This window comes from Eupeodes corollae, chromosome 1 (genome assembly GCF_945859685.1).
Source record: "Eupeodes corollae chromosome 1, idEupCoro1.1, whole genome shotgun sequence".
Classification (NCBI taxonomy): Eukaryota; Metazoa; Arthropoda; class Insecta; order Diptera; family Syrphidae; genus Eupeodes; species Eupeodes corollae.
In genome coordinates, this window is record NC_079147.1 from 82,012,539 (window position 1) to 82,033,726 (window position 21,188).

General features: G+C 38.4%; 1 protein-coding gene across 1 annotated transcript; it reads left to right on the forward strand.

Annotated features, from left to right (window-relative positions):
• The first annotated feature begins 6,915 nt into the window (after positions 1 to 6,915).
• Positions 6,916 to 9,989, forward strand: LOC129939761 (splicing factor 3A subunit 1). Its single transcript, XM_056047885.1, has 9 exons — positions 6,916 to 7,156; positions 7,270 to 7,434; positions 7,493 to 7,664; positions 7,726 to 8,051; positions 8,138 to 8,967; positions 9,024 to 9,252; positions 9,314 to 9,507; positions 9,576 to 9,749; positions 9,806 to 9,989. Exons 1-9 carry the CDS (start codon positions 7,039 to 7,041, stop codon positions 9,905 to 9,907), a joined length of 2,310 nt encoding a protein of 769 aa, XP_055903860.1. The 5' UTR covers positions 6,916 to 7,038; the 3' UTR covers positions 9,908 to 9,989.
• The last annotated feature ends 11,199 nt before the right edge of the window (positions 9,990 to 21,188 follow it).

Here is a 21,188-nt window from a genome sequence, read left to right on the forward strand (position 1 = left end):
CTTAGCTACAAATTGTCTCCCATGTCGCAAGCCAGAGGTTCTCAAATTTCTGTGACAAGGTCAAGCCTTAGCGTCATAAATAAGGGTGACTTTAGATTCTCGAGAAAGAATTTTACTACTTAATTTCGAGGAAGCAGTAATTTACAAGAGTTAATTTTAGTGCTCTTGTCGTTGTCTGAATTTATTTATAGCGGGACCTGATAGACACAGTCCTCAACTACTTCTAAGTAATAGGTGTCCGTGGTGACGTTTTGTGTACGACATCATAGTTCAAAGTCCTTTTTTGACGACAGCATATACTTGGTCTTGTCCTCATTCACCACTTAATGGCTGAAACACAAACACGCTTCAGCTTCGGCTTCGCCTGACGTTTACTAGTTCAGCCATAGGAATTTAATGCATGCTATCACAATGGACCTTCAACCTCACTTTTCGTTTGACAATAGTTAGGCAAAGAACGTAATGTAACGTAATGTGACTCCAAACGGAGGCTCTAGTTCAATTATCTGAACATTTGCTTTGTCTTACAGCTCAACAGCTGTAAAAAAATGTCAACAAACAAAATATTTGCTCTTTGGAGGGTTGAAATAATAGAAATGTCACAACTAAACGCCTCCCTGACATCACGCTTTGATCTTCCAATTATGTCAATGTCATCAGCGTTTTGGAGTAATTGCACGGACATTTGGAAGATTATGACGCAAATGTTGTGGTTTTTCAAAATCCTTAATGGCTGAAACACAAACACGCTTCGGCTTCGTCTGCGCTACGTTAGGCCTGCTTCGAGGTTGCTTTGAATGACACTTCCAATCACGGTTGACACATTGGTCATCTGTGACCAAATTTAATCATTATTTTTCACTTTTTCAAATGGTCATAATTTTCGGAAACGAAAAAAGATGTTCTACAATTTGAGTAACGAAAACGTTCTTGGCTAAACAGAATTAGCGGTTAAACTCGTTTAAGCAACTTCGTGTACCTACATAAAAACTTTATTAAAAATGTAAACTCTCGATCTGAATTGTAATTAGGGAACAGAGAAAATTATCTACTCGTTACATATGTAAACCGTAAAATTCTTAAAATACCTTACTATTTTTAAAACAATTATTGTAAAAACAAACCCCTTTTTTATTTATGTATATAGAACTTAAATAATTAAACCTTAGTAATAATAATTTAAGAAATGTATCCAAAATAACTCCAAAAAGTTTTTTGTCGAATTTCGAAATTTCAATATCATCTTTAATTGATTTTTTTTCTAACTTGGTTCAGGAAGATCCCAAAGATAAAGTAATGAAATGGACGATGCCGTATTTCCATCAGTCTTAAAACTGGTATGTTAATGTACGTCAACAATATTGAACTTTATGAAAAACATCTTGCTAACATTGATTTTGTTAATAATTTCAACAATAATTTGGATAAAATTTGTATTATTGGCGATTTCAACTTATCCGATATAAATTGGTCATATTCCTTAAGTGAAAGTAATTAAAAAAAAAGATTCTGAATTAACTTTTGTTGATCATTTATTTGCTTTAAATAATAGTCAAATCAATAAAAAATCAAATTAATGGTATTGTTAATAATTTTGATAAAATAACTTTACTAAGTAACACATAAAATGAAACGTAGCTAACTTCGTTTAGATGTAAAGTGTCAAAAAATTCAAATTGTGTAATAGTATGTGTGATATTTTAAAAACGGTAAATTTATGAATAGATTGTGAGACGCTTTGTGTTTGTTCAAAATGTATTAATAATGGCTGAAAAAATGGCTCTAAAAGAAAAGCCAACACTTTTAGAATGTACTTGAAGAAAAAGCAATAATTGAAAATAAAAAAAAAAAACAGATGGAGTTACGTGGAAGGAAAAAGAAACAGCTTGGGAGAGAATAACATCAAATTTTAATTCCCATTCGGATTCAGCATGCTACAAGACCATCGAAGCATTAAAACAATTTAAAAATAAAAAATAAAAATAATGAAGGTGGCCGCAGACGAAAAAATGTCCAGAATTGAGACTGGAGGTGGCAAGGCCATCAATGTACAGGACAAAAACTTTGATCTTGTCATATCCATTATGAATCCAAAAACAATAACTGGCTATGAAAACATTTTTGAATGTAATGGTGCCGATGCGTTGTTCGAAAATGAACCCGGAACCAGAACAAACATTGTAAGAAGAATATTTTGTTACTTTTTATTAACTTTTTTATGTAGTTATCCTTTGAAATTACAGATTAAAGAAAGACATGATGATGAAGCAGTTAAGGATTGGGGAAAATACAAACCCAGTCAATTGAGAAACCGGATACATCCAAAATTAAAGAGAAGTCATGAAAATATATCTGATGAGCAGGAAGTTACCTATGAAGATATTGATGACAATAGCCCAAAAACTAGCATTCTTATGTAAGGATTTAAAAAGCAGTTCAACAATTCGACCTCAAAAACAGAAAATAAAAGTAACTGGTGTGAAAGGCTTCAACATTACCTACCAGCAAAATAACCGAGCGATATTCACAACTATCAGAAATAAAAGGGCTTCAAAATAGTCTTAGTGTCTGGAGAGTTATAAATGTTCTTAAAGTATGTTTTTGCATATACATTTTTTAAACTTATAAACTTAGATCTCATCTTAAAACGCTATATTTTTATGTTTCGTTATCTTTATTCGGGTTAATCTAATTTAATTAAGTTTGTTGGGGATTTTGTGAGTTTATTTGTACGTAAATAAAAAAAAATGTCATCTGCATAATATGGAAAATATGTTAAGAAAAATATGAAGAGTTCATTAATTTATGTTTACAAATTTGTTGGACTTGAAGTAATTATGTTTGCCATCTTTACCTACAAGTGGTCATTTTTCATTTAGGTTGGCAACCGTGCTTCCAATATAAAATTTCCAAAATGGCACTTCTGTCATTAGCAGCTGTTATTTTTTCACAAAATAAAAAAATATGAGTTTTGAAATCGAAAAAATTAAATTTTTCGCGGAAGGAGCTTAGCCTACAATAAATAAAGGGAATCCCTAAAAAAAACAAAATGTTCAGAAAATTTGAACTAGAGCTTCCGTTTGGAGTCACATTACGTTATTTACTTACGACTGTCAAATGAAACGTGAGGTCGAAGCTTCATTGTGATAGCATGCATCGAATTCCTATGGTTGAACAGTAAACGTCAGGCAAAGCCGAAGCTGAAGCGTGTTTGTGTTTCAGCCATAATTGACATCAAAAGCATCGGTAAGATCTTTGCCGGCCATCCGTACATTCTCCATCGTCAATCTGCATAAACGGACAAGTTTGACAGGGATGTCATATACATTTCTCAGTAAAGTCCTCTTTATTTTTGTATATAAAACCCAAAGTACTATCACCTGGAAATCTTTGGGGCTACAGCTAATGGCTACGTGAACTTACGAGAAAAATATATTTTAATAATATACTTTTTTAATAATAAAAATATACAAACTAGATTTCTATCAATTTGGCTATCGAAATATCGGGTGTTTTTTAGAGGCATGGAGATTTAAGTTGGCAATACTATTTTAACTGGTGGCATTTTAAAATAAATAAACTGACACCTGAACAATGCTGCCTTTTACCGATAACTGCTGGAACACAATGCAAAATGCAGTTTACAACCACATCAAATTTCTCAGAAAATATTTTTTTGTTCACTTTTATTTCTTATTTAAATATGTTTCCACTTTTTTATTGAACAACTATTAAAAAAAAATATAATCACCAAGTTATTCACTTCAAAATTGGAAACGTCACATGTTGTGTCGTACGTTAAAGTTCAAAGTTGGTCAACCCTTCCGACTCCGGTTGCGGCTCCGATTTCAGTTGTGTCGCATTGTGTTCGTACATTTGCATTTGCGTACATTGAATACTTTGACAGCTATTCAAGTTATGACTCCGACTCCTGCTCCGACACCATTGTGTTCCAGCAGTTAAGCTCATTTTTAGTGGAATGAAAACGTCAATAAACAAAACTGCTGTATTTCAAACGATGATAATCCACTAAATGGTGAAAAATATTATGTTAGATAAAAGTGATCGAAAATTGGACGACCGTAATAGACTAATTTCGAGCAGGCTATATCAGTCATATGCCAAAAATAATATTTAAATTATAGTTCCCGGAAAATTATCATTCGGATAAAATGAATTTTAGGTCAATTTAAAAAAAAAGAGCTTTGTTTATTCAAGTTCAAAGTTCTATGCCTCTCAAAAAAACACCCTCTGCTAACTAGTAAATTGCTTAATGGCTTTTCATTAAAAAAAAAAACAAGCATTTAAACATGTCTAAAAAGTGACAGTTTGTGAAAATAAACAAAGCAAAAACACTTAAACGGACCCATAAATTGGAATTTCAAACTGTCTAAAAAAATCTGAACCATTCCAGATGTCATGAATGTAGCAAATTTGTAAAAGTCATAGTGTTGTCATTCCATGGTTTTAACTTTTTCAAATTTTTGAAGTGTTAGTAAGATGCTAGAATCGTTTTAAATTAGCTAAATTAGTTAAAAACTTAGCGCCGTAAATAAAAAATTGCACTCCAATTTTGGAAGACCTTATTGTTGGCTTCGGGCTTAAGCTCACGTATTACGTGGTTGATATTGGTCGTTCCATCTTTTCCTCTACTCACCTTCTATGCATACGGGACCGTAGGTGGACCCAAGGTGATTTCATCCGATTGCAGAACGGGGATAATAAGGGTCTTCTATAGCTTTACTAATCAATTGCTTTCTTAGCTCAAGGAAACAGCGGTTGGCAAGAAAAATTCTAAGTTTGATCTTCGTTTGAGCCCAGGTAGACAAAGTTTATAACTACCTCGAATGTCAATGATGACGTTTTGACAGAGACGTTTGTGTTGTAGGTTCTTTTTTGATTACAGCATGTGCTTTATTTTCCCACTTTGTCGCTTTCTTTTCAATACTCTCAAAAGCCCAATTGACATCACTCTGAGTTTTTCAGGTTTTGTCCTTTAGTGTTTTATGACAGTGAATCACGTTTTCCAAAGCCTTTTTTTACGTCAAAGGTTCAATTAAGTTGTTTCCAATCTTCATAAAGCAGTGCGAGTGTGGGTGGTGAAATCCGACGAGTTTTGCAAGGATGTTAGATCTAGACATGGGCCATGGCTCTCTCGTCCCTGTAGATGTCGTCATATGCGGCCTTGAAATCTGTAAAAAGTTGGCGAGTGTCTATTTGGTGTTCTTGGGTCTCATCCAGGATATGTCGTAACGTGAACATTTTATTGACTATGGACTTTCCTGGTCTAAAACAGTAAAGCCACACTGAGGTTGTTGATGATCGATTTTAAACGTTCAAATATTACGTCAGAGAAGATTTTGTAAGCGAAATTAAGGAGTCTAATTCCACTGTAGTTGGTGCAGCTTACAAGGTATCTTTCTTTCAGTATCGAGCAAAAACAATCATTTTCCATTGGCACCCTAAAAAATATTTATTTTATTGCAATAAGCCAAATTGTCATTTAAAGGCCCCCAAAAATATTATCTATTGTTTTTAAGCACTATGCACGTGATCACGACCAACGACCACCGAATGAACGAATAGTCGTCGATTTTGACATTTCTTTCACATGAGGGTTTTTAATTCGTCGCTAATGAAGCTTGACAAGGAGCCACAGTCAAACACCTTATCGATTTTAAACTATCATTGAAAATTAAATTTGTAGTACTCACATGGAAAGGAACGACCTGTCAAAATGAAAATAATTTTCAAGTTTCTGTAATGGCCACAAACCACAACCACACATTTGGTCGCACCGAATGTGACAGATTTTCTAGACACAATGTACTCTAATGAGTCAATCTGAAATGTTACCTCAGGCTTTGCCATCACTTAAGATCGTTAATATCATAAGCCCGATCACAACACCCAAATAGATCTGTTTTCTATAAAAAGTGACGCTTTTGACAGCTGACAGTTGAGGCAGTGGACAGGTTCAGATGACATAAGGGACTTGAAAGTTAGGCAAGTCTATACTATCTGAAAAAAATGTCTTCCAATAAAGGCAACTTGAATGGAAAGTTGACTGGAATCTTAGTCGAAAAAAACTCCCTAACTATCAATTCAAGTCCACTTCTGTCAAAATGACAATTGATCATGTTTTTTCATTCAACTGAAAGCTGAATTACTCTATGATTTATTTATTTTCTGCACAGCTTCATTTAATGTTTTGTGTAAAATCACAATTTGAAAAAATATAAGAAATATTTCTTTACAGTACAAAATACAAATCGTGATGGACTTGTAGCTTGCCTCAGGATAGGTAGAAATGGCGATCTCAAGGCAACCTAGCCTGAGATTCAATTAGCGCTGTAGTGCGCCGTTTTGATATGCCTCAAAATAGTTGTGGAGACAATAATTTGTTTGTTACTTTATGTACTATGAACTTAAAGTAAATATTTGCAAAAAAAGATTCTGAAGTTGAAATTCATGACACTTGAAAAACTAACTAGTTGCTTTGGTCAAAATGTACGTTCAAATAATGAAGTTGACTGCAAATGAAGTCCCCTATGTTGCCTGAACCTGTCCAGTGTCTTCTTTCGGTTTTTAAATTTATAAAACCAATATTACTCCAGTCGCGCTTTTGACAGATTTCTTACCGACTTTACGATATTGTGTCAAAAAGCGCTATGTACAAAATTTGAAAAACGTAATGTAGCATCAAATCTTTAATGCTGAGAAAAAAGGTGTATTTATAATTCAGCCTCAAAACGCTTGGTTGTGGTATAGGCATTACGTGTTAAAAAACAACAAATTTGGATATATATTGGGGATTACATGATTTAATATTTTCATTTGCAAACATCCCTGTGTTTTATTTACTTGCAACTCGACTGGGTTTACACACCATACCAAAGACATGTCAAATTGACATTTGACACTTCACAGACGCATAACAAAACGTTTTTAAGAAAAATTCACAAATCGCATTTTAATTTATGATAAAAGTTTGAAAGAAAATTAATTACAAGGAAAAACCAAGTAGAAAATATTAAAATGCCATCTTTAGAAACCGAAGTTCCACCCAAACAACCCGATGAAGAAATTGAGCCAGTACAAAAGACCCTATCGGGTCCAATAATTGGCATCATCTATCCTCCACCGGAGGTTAGAAGTATCCTTTTTCTAAAAACAACCAAAACAAAATTAATTTAATAATTATTTTCAGCATTGTCTTTCATTATAACATAATAAAAAGTTAATTTTCCTATTTAAATGCTAATAAAGATATCGTTGATAAAACTGCAAGTTTCGTTGCAAGAAATGGACCGGAGTTCGAGGCGAGAATTCGCCAAAACGAACTCGGTAATCCAAAGTTTAATTTCTTAAGCCCTGGTGATCCATACCATGCTTACTATCGCCATAAGGTTAATGAATTTAGGGAAGGAAAAGGTGAGTTTCAAACTTTTCTATACAAAGAATTCAAATCAATAATAGACAAAACTTCCAGACACCGGTCAAGCATTAGTCCCCGGGCTTAAACAACTCTCAGTGACCACTGCTGCTCAACAAAAGCAGCAGGAACTACTTAAACAAGTTGCCGAGCAACAATTTATCCCCAAGGAACCACCTGTTGAGTTTGAATTCATCGCCGATCCACCATCAATCTCCGCACTCGATTTGTAAGAGAAACCATTGATTCCATTAAATTTAGTTTCTGTAAATCGGTGTTTGCATTTCCAGGGACATTGTGAAGCTGACTGCTCAATTTGTAGCTAGAAACGGTCGTCAATTCTTGACTAATCTCATGAACCGCGAGCAGAGGAACTACCAATTCGATTTCTTGCGTCCGCAACATTCGTTGTTTCAATATTTTACCAAACTTCTGGAACAATACACCAAAATTCTAATCCCACCAAAGGACCTGATGTCAAAATTGAAAATCGAAAGCACTCCGAACAGAATGAGCATGAACTTGGTGTTGGATCAGGTCAAGTATCGAGCCAACTGGCAAAGACATCAGGAAATACAAAGACGCCGTGAAGAGGAGAAAATCGAAAAAGAAAGAGGTGACACATTTTCTAAAACTCAAGCTGACTTCTGAACGAATCCTTCCTTACATTGCATTTCTTAATCTGGTTGTTTTCTTATTTAGTGGCTTATGCTCAAATTGATTGGCATGATTTTGTTGTGGTGGAAACGGTCGACTATCAGCCCTTCGAAACGGGCAACTTTCCACCACCAACAACTCCCGAAGAAGTTGGAGCCCGTGTTCTGATGGAAGAACGTCTGATGGAAGAAGACGGCGACATAGAAATGCAAATTGAATCCGACGACGATGACGCCCACGAAGTTGTGCCCACTGTCAAACTATCACACATGGAAAATCGCACCGGCATCCACCACAAAGTCCCGACGTCGGTGTTCTCCCAATCCAAGAAAGATAACAACCAAGTCCAGGACATGGATGAAGCTTCGAGTGATGAGGACGCTCCAATTAGTAAAGTCCAACCTCCGGTCACACCCATGTTGCCACCAACTCACGACAAAGTGGTCGTCAAGAAATACGATCCAAAACAAACCCAGAAACCTGTCAAAGCGGCTCCAACCGATGAGTTTCTCATTTCTCCAATCACTGGCGAACGGATTCCGGCTTCCAAAGTGGCCGAGCATATGCGTATTGGATTGCTTGATCCTCGCTGGGTGGAACAACGCGACAAGCACACAGTGGACAAAATCAACCAGGACACTGTTTTTGCGGCAGGCACTGCCATCGAGGCTAGTTTGAAGCAATTGGCCGAGAGACGTACCGATATCTTCGGTGTGGGCGATGAAGAAACTGTTATTGGTAAGAAGCTGGGCGAAGAGGAGACTAAAAAGGACGACCGTGTTACCTGGGATGGTCACACATCGAGCGTGGAAGCAGCAACCAGAGCAGCCAGAGCCAATATTACCTTGGAAGATCAAATTCATCAGATTCATAAAGTAGAAAAACGTTAAGGGTAAAGGTGGTGATTCTATCTAATTGTGATTGTTTGTAGGTCAAAGGACTCTTACCGGACGAGGAGAAGGAGAAAATCGGACCCAAACCGGCTGCGAACAAGTCAATTCTGTCGGCTCCTCCTCAACCACCATCTCAGCATCAAGCGTCGATCAGCGCCCAACCAAAGTCGATTTCTGGGCCACCAGTTTCGGCTCAATCGAATATGCAGCCTATTCCTCCGCCTGTACCGGTTATGATGATGCAAATGCGTCCTCCACCTTTGATGCGTATGTTCTGCTTCTCTGCTTACTCCCATTCATTTCCAATTAATTACATATCTCGATTTAGCCCCACCATTTCAGGTTGGCTACATGCCTTCCATGCAACCAGGAGCTCCACAAATTGCACCTGCTCCTCCGGTCATGGATCAAGGCAACATGATGATGCCTATTCCAATTCCTATCGAAGAGGAACCACCAAATAAGAAACTCCGTTCCGAGGATCATCTTATTCCCGAAGCTCAATTTATAAGCATGCATAAGGTTAGCAATATAAATTTCCTCCCAATCTTGACTTTTTGATTTGAATTTTCGATGTTTCCCCTAAACAGAGTCCCGTTACGATTCAAATCCAAATTCCAAATATGACCGATAAGTCCGAATGGAAACTCAATGGACAAACTGTTGCGATTTCTTTGGCTTTGACCGATACCGTGTCAAGTTTGAAATCAAAGATTCAAGATGAAACTGGAATGCCTCCAGCTAAACAAAAGATTTCCTATGAGGTAAGAAAAAGAGTGACCTGTTGGAGTTTGTTAAACATAGTTTGGTTTTCTTGCAGGGAATGTTCTTCAAAGATAGCAACACAATAGCTTTCTATAATTTACTTAGTGGAACAACAGTTTATCTGCAAATCAAGGAACGTGGTGGACGTAAGAAGTAAACAAAAGAAAGGTCATAATTATTTTTTTGTTTTGATATTCAGAAATATACTTTCAAAATAGAAATGGTGGATACAAAATGTTTTTGAGTCCTTTGTTTTCAATTGAAAAAAATGGTTAAATCACAGCAAAGCTTGTTGAGGTGAACATTTGAACATCTTAATGATGAAAGACAGCAATAAGTATTTAAAGTCTTCAATTCTATCACCAAGGTCAACAGTCTATTTACTTACTTAAGGTGGCGCTACAGTCCTGTGTGAATTAGGGCCTCACCCAACAAAATTCTCCATCTAGCTCGGTCCCTAGCTAGATGTGTCCTCTACTGCGCTGTCCTGTGGGTGTGGATTCGCAGCTCGTCCCTGTAGACACTGTCATATGCGGCCTTGCAATCGATGAAAATATGGACGATTTGATGTTCTTGGGGTTTTTCCAGGATCTGCGGTAATGTGAATATTTGATCGACTTTCTGGCCTAAGGCCACACTAATAAGGACCTATCAGGTTGTTGACGATGGGCTTCAGACGTTCACATATTACGGCAGATACCTCTATAGTCAGGGCAGGATTGAAGTTAGGGCAACCGGGACATAAGCCTCGGAGCCTCTACAATTTTGTTTGCTCTTTTAACTTTACCTACAGCCTACAGTACTTTATACATTTAATTATATTGATCTTGAATAACAGAAATCATAGTTCTATATTTGTTCACTCCAATCAGGCAATCAGTGAAACATCAAAATCTCAAATGATCCTGATAAGAAGCACTTCCAATTCACTACCCATCTTGAGGGAGTACCCCAAGCGATTTACTCCGAAAACTGGATTTCAACGAAATCATCAACGATTTTTCGATGAAAAAAGATCGAAATGTTCCGTTCGTTATTTCAGATAATTCTTTTTTCCGTTTATATTTATATGTGTTTGTTCAATACTAAAGGAATCTACTTGGTTTCACAACGAATTATTTATTGAAAAACTCGAGTGAAAAGAAATGGTTTACTTTATTTTGAAAACAACTTGGGGCAAGGGGCCTCCACCTCCACTCCTTTATTGCCCCGAGGCCTCTGGACCTCTAAATTCGGCCCTGGTTGGAACTGACTGCTCACTAAGGTAGAAAGGTATTTGAGGACAACCCAAAAATGTCTTTGTTTTCCGAACTAGTAAGTACAAAATTGTCTCCGTTTCTGTTGTGTAGTTGTTGAAAAATGTATTTTTCAGTAATGAAAAAAATACGTAAAAATTCAAGAAAATAGTCTGCTAACTTTTTTTTTTCAATAATTTTATTACAATATTCTTGACATGATGTTTTAAGAAAACATCTGAAAAATTACATGTTACTTCTTGGCTATTGTTCCTGGTTTTTCTTGAGCGTTAACTCCTGCAAAAACTGCACAAATTACTAATACGGTGCCGATAAGATAGTTGAGATTCATGATTATTGGTGTTTCTTGTTGAAAGTTTTGGTCTAGTTTAGTTTTTATAAGAAAAATGTTTCTAATGTTAATGAAGTTTAAATAATTAATTTGTACGCTTCTTTGAAAAATATGCAATTAAGAAGAATTTAACAAGCTTGCTTATAATGAAGCAGCACTTCAAGGTTGGTACAAGTAACCGAATCAAATTCGAAATAATTGGTTCAACACATTTTTTCAGTAATATATTGTTTTGTATTTCTTAACATTAAACGATTTCGTCTTATTTTGTAAAGAATTATTTAAAACAAAGCAAAAGTTCACTAACAAAGTTTCGTAGAAATACCACTTTTTTAAAAATAAAAACAACGTTCGACATCTTAAGAAATATTCTATAATTCAAAATCAACTAGTTTCAGTTACTAGTTTACCTAAGTTTTTAAAAATTGTATGTTAAGTTCATAAGGTCTTAAATCATAAATAAGGAAAATAGTATTCAAACTGATCCTAATATATGAGGGAACCATTTGAAATGTCACTTAACTGTCAAAGATGGGTTAATTATTTCAATTAAATGTCAAATATTTGAGGAAATGATAGTATTTTAATTGAAAGATGTTTAAAAAAATAATCTTTTGAAATCTCACTCAAGTAGAAGATTGGAAAAATATAGTCAGATCCATTGAACCTGGGGGTCAACACACATGCGTCTCCAGCTCGGTCCCTAGCTAGCTGTCTCCAATTTCACACGACAAGTTGGTTGAGATTTTCACCCACCTGAGTGCGCCACCTGAGTTGGTCTTACTCTACTGCGCCGCCGTCCCTAGGGATTAGATTCGAATAACTTCCGGGCTAGAGCGTTGATGTCCATTCGCTCTACATGACCCAGCCATCTTAGCCGTTGGACTTAAATTCTGATCTGCTAATTAGGTCAGTGTCGCTCTACAGCCCGTTCAGTTCGTCGTTATATCTTCTACATTCTCCATCTATGCGTATCACCCGAAGAATTTTTTTCTCAAAGCATCCTTAGACACTCTCATCTTTCTTTGATAGAGTCCAGGCCCAGCGCTACAAATGAGAACCGGGATGATGAGTGTCTTATAGATAGTGATTTTAGATGCTCGACAGAGGACTTTACTTCTCAATTGCCTTTTAAGTCCAAAGAAGCAGCGATTTTCAAGAGTTATTCTTCGTTTGATTTCAGCGCTGTTGTTGCTGTCTGGTCTGTGTTAATAGCGGTGCCTAGGTAGACAAAATCCTTAACTACCTCAAAGTTAAAGCTGTCCATGGTGACGTTTTGTCCAAGACGTCGTTGTTCAGTGTCCTTTTTTGATGACAGCATATACTTGGTTTTGCCTCATTGACCACTAAACCCATCTGGCCATCACGCTTTGATCTTACAATTATGTCAATATTATCTGCGTATCCGAGTAGTTTGATGGACCTTCGGAAGATTGTGCTTCTAGTGTTGATGGTTGAGTTTTGCACAATTCTTTCCAGAACGATGTTGAAGAAGTCGCATGACAGTGCATCGCCTTGTCTATAACGTTTTTTGACATCAAATGCATCGGTGAGATCTTTTCCGACTTGATAGAGCAGCGTGCATTCTCCATCGTCATTCTGCACAAACGGATAAGTTTGACAGGGATGCCAAGACTAGACTTTGCTCTGTAGAGCTCTTCCCTATGGATGCTGTCGTGTGCGGCTTTAAAATCGATAAAGATATGGTGGGTACCGATTTGAAGCTCCTGGGTTTTTTCCAAGATCAGCCGTAGTGTGAATATTTGGTGGATAGTGGACTTTCCTAGTCTGAAGCGACACTGATAAGGACCTATCAGGTACTTGACGAACGGTTTCAGATGTTAACATAATACGGCAGAGAGGATCTTATATGTAATGTTAAGGAGACTGATGCCTCTGTAGTTGGCGGAGTTTAGAGGGTCTTCTTTCTTATGTATCGGGCACAATATGCTGAGATTCCACTCATCGGGCATGCTTTCTTCCGACCATATTTTGCAGATGAGTTGGTGCATGCTCCCTACCAAGTCATCGCCTGCTGCTTTAAATAGTTAGACAGAGATTTCGTCAGCACCAGCAGGTTTGTGTGACTTCAGTTTAGATGTAGCTATCTTCACTTCGTCGAGGTTGGGTAGACGGAGTTGTTGATCTACGTCGCCTAGGTTGAGTGGTTCTATCTCCCTTACAGCGGAATTCGGTTCGTCATCGCCGTTATATAATTTGAAGAAGTGGTCTTTCCATATTCAATGGATATACGATACATTAACGATGTTCCCCTGGGAGGTTATTTTTACCTTTTGGTAAAATTTACTAACCTCATTCCTGTTGTGACATCCCTCTATCTCCTGGATTGCGCGCCTCTAGTGCTCTCTTTTTTTCCATCTAAGAAGCCGGTGTTCCTCTCTCTTCTTCTGCTCGTAGAGCTCGCGAGCAGCTCTAGTCCTTTTGTTCAGCGCCGTTTTGTATGCCTGTTGTTTCGCTGCGAGCGCTTGCCTGCATTCGTCATCAAACCAGGGGTTTCGCTGTGGTGGCCGTGTGAAACCCAGCACTTCAGAGGCGGCATCTCCGATGGCTGCAAGGCAATGTTGCCACTGGTTGTCAATGTTTAACGCAGGCAGCATAGGACTCCTTAAGAGGTTATTAGCGACTCGATCGTAAAAGGACATGTCATTCTCTTGCGATTGTAGCCGTCTAACGTCGAATCTTCTCACAGTACTTTCTTGTTTTTGGTCGGATCGGTGCCGGTGTACCTATTCTACCTATAAACTGCTTAAAACTAGAACAACCACAGCAGAAAATCTAACTATCTAACATTTTTGTTTTTCATATTTTGTAGCCGGCCAAGGCTTAAAACCCCATCCCGACTACCCACTATCAAGTCCCGATTGAAGCCACCAAAACTGCTTCTCCTGCTTCCCCCTATCGTTCCCGTTCGGACACAACCCTACTTGAAAGAATAGTGCAGAGCTCACACGTCAACACTAGAGGCACTACCTTTCAGAAATCTGTCCAATTACTAGCATATGCTGATGATATTGACGTCGTCGGAAGAACTCAGCGTGTTGTCAATGTGGCTTTTTAGAATATTGCTGCAGTGGCAGAAATGTGTTTAACTGTTTATGAGGGCAAAACAAAGTACATGTTGTCGTCAAGAAAGGACCGCAGAAAACAACACCAGCGCTAAAATCAAACGCAGAATAACTCTTGCTAACCGCTGTTTCTTTGGGCTAAGAAAGCAATTGAGTGGTAGAGTCCTCACTCGAGGGACCAAAGTGTCGCTGTATAAGACCCTTATCATCCCCGTCCTGCAATACGGTGCAGAAGCAAGGACTATGACAAAATCCGATGAAAGCACCTTGGGTCGGTTCGTGTGATCTACGGTCCCGTATGCATCGAAGGGTAGTGGAGGAGAAGATGGAACGACCAGCTGTACGGGCTGTACAGTGACGTAGACTTAGCCAGAAGGGTAAAAGTCCAACGACCGAATGGCTGGGTAGCCAGAAACCAATGATCCGGCTCGGAAAGTCTTCGAATCCACACCCACAAGACAGCGCAGTAGAGGAAGACCGCAGATCAGGTGGCACGCACAAGTGGAAAGTGACCTCACTCAACTTGGAGCGCGAAACTGCAGTAATGGACTAAAAGGTCCCTAGCTAGACCAAGCTATATGGAGAAGTTTGTTGGGTGAGGCCCTAGTTCACACAGGACTGTAGCGTTACCTTAATTAAGTAAGCAAGTAGAAGAAACCCGTAAAACCCCGATTTTGCAGCTGAACTACTTGTTTTGTTATTTAATTTTGTTTTTCTTCTTTTCTAAACGTTCTGCTTTCCGTTTTTGAATAGCTTCGATTTTTTCTCGTTCTTCTTTTTCTTTGCTAGCATACATATCTTTCCACGCCTCAGATGAAATTGCACTCGGCAATGTTCTATTCTCTCTAATTTTTCTTTTTTTTGTCAAATGCATTTAACTTAGGATAGAAGAAGTGTGAAGAAATGGTTGAGCTTGATGGAGATGGTACGTTTAATGTAGATGGAGAAAAACTTCATGTGTTTGTTGCCAAATCTCTAAGACACAGTGCACTTGTCGATGGAGTCATTGCCATTGCGAGTTCAGAACTATTACTAACACAGCTGGTCGCTGTGTCTGTTTCCTTTTCTAAAGTGCCATCATTGGTAAGATAATAAACCCCAACGATTAAGTCATTTAAGTTTCCTTCAGTTAGATGTGATGGTACTTTGTGATCTTTTGAAGCTTCTGCAGCAATAATATCCAAAACAGACTTAACCTCAACGCCAATGGCACTCAATTTTTTAGAAAGGCTTTCAATCATTTCGGCAGCAATTTTAAATTTATCCACTGAGCGATTCTATAAATTTTGGAGCTTCGGCAATCACTAGGTTTTCAGCTGTGTTCTTCACGCATTTTGAGAAATTGACGGCATTTGGATTCAAGGGATAAAGTCCGCATTTACGAAATCCATTCCTGATTATTGTCGCCATATCTTTATTTTTCATAATGCACTTATTAAAAAGAGGGCAGACATTTCTTTTCGTTGGTGATTTGTCAAGATTCGTAGTTTGCCATTCACGAACAGTCGTTTTCCTGTCAGATTTCAGAGGGTTAAACACACTCACGTCAGCTGGTTGCATTATATGAGTTGTATTAGCTAGTAATGCATACAAAATAATTTGCTCCTTGCTGCAAAATTCACTTAACTCCAACGTCATGAGATTTATGACCATCAACAAATAATATCATTGGACGTTTTACTTGGTCTGCCAATAAGCGTTTATGGACACAATTAGCGACATAATAATAAAATGTTTCACTGCGCATCCAACCGCTCTCGCTTTTTCCATACTTTCTTTGGAGGACGTAGATATGGGAACACTACCATGGGTTCAAAAAGCTTCCCATCAGCAGAGAACACAATCAGCAAAGTTAATGTTTCTTTTTCATTGCCAGCACATGTCTGGTAAATGTTCTTATAACCTTTTGGTGCAATAACTTTGCCAGTTTTTGGACAAAGGCAAAAACTACTTTCATTGCCGTTGAAAATCCTTGATAGGTCTTGCATGATGTCCTCTTGGTTTATACTTCTAAGTAATCTTGCAGCTCCTTAAACCATTTCAAAATGTTTTCCTTCGTGACGACGGCTCTGCCTTTGCTGATGCTCTCAAGTCTCTCATAGCCAAAGAAGGATTTCTTTTCATACAATTTCTGAGCCATCTTTTGCCTGGCCTTTCATTTTTAAAAAGGGGTTTCCCTTTTCTCGTCCTTAAATATTGTTTGCACCGTATTGAGGAGATCATCTTTTTTTAAGGGAAACCCACATTTCCACATGTCGGCACACCACTCAGCAATTTTATGTTCCTCCTTGAGTTTTAAATACGGATCTGGTCCCTTTTTTGTGTTTTTCTCACCAATTAAAGTTTTACCTTTTAGCCGGTCATGAAGGGTAGATCTGCACGAACCATATTTGGCAACTGCTTTTCTCAAGCTTAGGTTATTTTTCCTTATATCTTCTAAGGCAAGTGATAAATTGTTTTCTTCCATATTGAGTTAGATCTAAAAAATATAAATAATAATGTTTGAAATTTCTAGTTAAAAAACAGTGTCCGCGTACTGAAATTATGAGAGAAAGATTCAATACTCTTAACTTAAATTAAGCAAAATACTTATAGATATCGTTTAAGAGTATTAAAATGTGAATTTAAAATTTTCATACAAATTTTAATACCCGGACACCCTGTCCGGAAACTTAACTCAGATAAAAGTTTGGGCTTCAGTACCCGGACACCAAATAATTTTCATAAAATTTAACATTTTTTTCTTTTTTTTAATTAAACAAAGAAGATATTTATATTTTACTTAAATAAAACCTAATCTAATGCCTAAATGAAATAAATTATGTCTAAAATACTTACATTTTGAAAACTGCGTCACTATTTTTTTCACATTCACATAAAAATCACACTTCGTTCGCAGTCCACGACGCACGCGCACTAACTGACTCATATATCGCAAACCGGTACCGGGATCAATTGGAAATTTTTTGTGTACATAAAAGAAACAAAATGGATTGTTTTTGTATGTATTTTTCATATTTAAGCGGGGAAACTCTCTTATTTTAGACAATTAACTACGAAGTGTCGGGATACTTGCGATGTCCTGGTACTAGTGCCTCTACCCCATATGTAGTCAACGAGAAATATTATTGCATCGATTGGGAAGAAAAGCAAATGGTAAAGGAGAAGAAAGCGGGGGTATCGAAAGATACTTCTGCCAATACATCAGGCGATGTTACGGTGGTGCCAGTAACAGTACCACAAGCAACAGCAACAACATCTTACCAGGCGACAGTAGTAACAACAAACAAAAAGAGGAGACTAAAGAAGCATAGCCCAAATAAAGTGGAGAAGCGGCGGGATATGCGAAAAGACATGAACCGGATTAAGGGAGGAATTACCACTGAGAGTGAGTCCGAATCGGAATTCCGAATACATGTCCGAAGGTGGAGAGACTTCAGGTCTCCGAATAGGGATTTAATCCTGTCCCGCAGACAAACAAGGCTTTGGAGGTAGCGGCGGACCTCCAAGATGAAAGAGAACTGGTGCAATCCCTGCAAGACAAACAGGCAGCCATCAGCCAGTTCGAGCAAAGCCTAAATAAGCTCAAATTGTGCCCCTGCTCAGTCAGCTAAAGCTAAACCAAGAAACGCGCCGAAAGCAAGATGCAGCCCAAAAACAACAGCAACAACAACTACAGCAGCAAAAACAGCCTCAACCCAAGCCCGCTCCCAAGTCGGCCACTAAGAGCAATTTTTCATTTAACTATTAAACGAAAAAGAAAAGAATTATTCGGTCCAGTGCTTCTCACTTGTAGTAAAAGGGTTGTTAAAAGAGGCCACAGCTGAGTTCTTCAGCTACACGCATAAGAGCGAAAAATCCAAGACGGTCCTTCTGAAGGGCATACGTTCCTGCACGGAACCGGACGTGCTATTAGCTGAACTCCGTCAAAAAACCACGGACGATCTCGACAAATATAGAAATTGACCAACATTTACAACAGATGGACGAAACAATAAAACGAATGATGGAACGGACAATTCCAAAGTACAAAGAACGGGACCAAATGGACGCTTACAGAAACGCGACAATTGACGCACTACCTAGGCACAAGAGTGGCTTACCGACAAGACTCAAAAACTTGTACAGACGACTTACAAACCCACACGATTGGAGGTTAGGACACTGAAGTCGTCAATAAAAAAATGTCAATCTGTTGATTAAGGCGAACTACAGTTATCAATTAACAAGTACTGGGAAAGCCGTGTCCGTGTCTTAAACTCCAAAGAACTGAAGAGAACAGAGACGTACTCATGACAGCGCAAATAAATCCAGAGGAAACCATCTTTGACGATGAATTTTACATAATTGAAGATCCAAAGGAAAAAGTGGAGGTGGTGGGAGCTGCTTTCCAGCAAGTGTACAAGGTGAATGTTAGCAATCGCCCCAACCACGACCTGGAAAACAGAGCCCTACTTAATCACTTTTACCTTCGAAATGACATGACACAATGGCGATCTGAGAACCGCGGCAAATTCCATAATCGCCAAGCAAACGGGACCAAGTCCCTTGTTAGTGATGAAGGTTGATCTTCAGCTCATCTTCAATTCAATAAAAAATAAAAGTCAGCAGGTGTCGATGGTATATCCAACGTTGTACTAAGACATTTACCGATGGAAGCAATTGACAACTCTTCAACAATGCACTGAATAATGCATATTATCCAATGCATTGGAGGACCGCTGTGGTTCATCCTCTCCCGAAAAAGGGAGAGGACAACTCCAACCCGTCAAATCTTCGGTCGATAAGTCTTCTTCCGAGCAAAGTTTTCGAAAAAATCATTAATAGGGCTCTGACTGAGTGGGCTGCGGACAACAAAATAATTCCGGATAAACAGTTTGGGTTCAAGGCGGGTCATGACACAATTCATGCTGCGTCTAAACTCGTTTCTGATATCCAATGGAATAAATCAAAACAACAATGCACAGGTGCTATTCTGGTTGATTTGGAAAAGGCCTTTGACACAGTATGGTTAGAGGGTCTTTACCTAAAACTGAGCAGGCTGGGCATAAGCAAGCCATTGTTGTGATTTCGACAAGATTTAGCGATATTGCGACGACTGGAAACTGAAAATAAATGTCCAGAACTCGGAGACAATTCTGTTCCGGACTCCGTTGGCTGGGGCCACGAGGGATACGTGCAAGAATTGGCGCAAGATGGTCATCGTTGATCTTCACGGGCAGCCATTAGCGAACAAAAGTGTAGTGAAGTACCTCGGTATCTGGTTAGATCAGTATTTATATTTCGACATACATACGTTAGTTTGTTGCCATCTTATTCACAAACTTAGCCACCATAATAACTACTTTTGCCAGATCTCTTCTACCGTCTCGACACTTTGCTAAAACACTCTATATATTTACATCTAGTATTAAGGATCTTACTTTTCAATATTAATATTTTATTACTTTATACTAATTTTCAATCGTATGTAAATTGTAAATAAAGTCCAACGTTCAGCCTGCCTATGTATAAGCGGATCGCTTCGCACGATCCGTCTGCAGCACTGGACACCTTGCTCTACCTTACACCTATTGACATATTTAGCAAACAAATAGCTGCAAGCTCTGCTATTCGCCTCAATGCTTCGTCGCAGTGGACTAACAACAACATTGGCCACTCCGTAATTCTAAGGTAGGTACTTAGAATCAATTCCAAAGCACACAGATTACACCATCCCCCAAACTACCAGTTCTTTTTGGGAGGATAGGACATTCTTGGAGGATGAGTCAATCCATTTTTACACAGATGGCTCAAAACCAAAGAAGGGGTTGGTGGAGGTGTGTACTCTGAACGACTGAAATTAAGTCTCTCATTCCGCCTTCCCAATCATTGTAGCGTGTTCCAGGCGGAACTTTTGGCGATTAAGGAAGTCTTGTCTTGGCTCAAAGAAAACGTGATATCAACATCTGATATCCGTATTTTCTCTGATAGCCAGGCCGCTATCAAATCTCTGGACTCTGTCTCTACAAACTCTATAACAGTCCATAACTGTCGATCATCTCTAATGGAGATGGCGCAACAGTTTAATATTCACCTTTGCTGGGTGCCGGGCCATAGAGACATTCCAGGTAACTGTAAGGCAGATGAACTCGCCAGGAATGGTACAGTACAGCCCATCCTACCACGTTTGGCAAGTACTGGCATACCAATCGCTGCTTGTAAACTGTTGCTAATGCAAGACGCTGCGAGGAGGGCAGGCACCAGGTGGAACAACATCTCCACGTGTCAAGCCACAAAAAACATCTGGCCAACAATGAATATAAAACGTTCAAGGTGCTTGCTCTCTCTAAGCAGATCGCATATAAGCTCGATAATAGGTGTCATAACCGGACACTGTCTAATAGGAAAGCACGCCACGAGACTAGGCGTATTCTCAAATGACTTTTGCAGAAGCTGTATGGACGAGGAAGAGGAAGAAACGGTTCTTCATCTTCGCAAGAATTACCTAGGAGAATTCTTCTTTAACGATCTAAATCATATCGGTATAATTAGCCTCTCACGTTTCGTAAGGGACTCTAGCTGGTTCCATTGAGCTTAGGAGGAAGCCTCAAGATTCATGTGGTATCACAATGGGCCATTAAGCTGGCCTAAGTGTGTCCGTTTCCATCTTGGACAGCCACTATAACCTAACCTAACCATGTAAATTGTTCAATAAGTAGTATCAAAGATTTCAAAGCCGACATAATTGTTGATTTAGGTACATATGTTTATTAATATTATTCT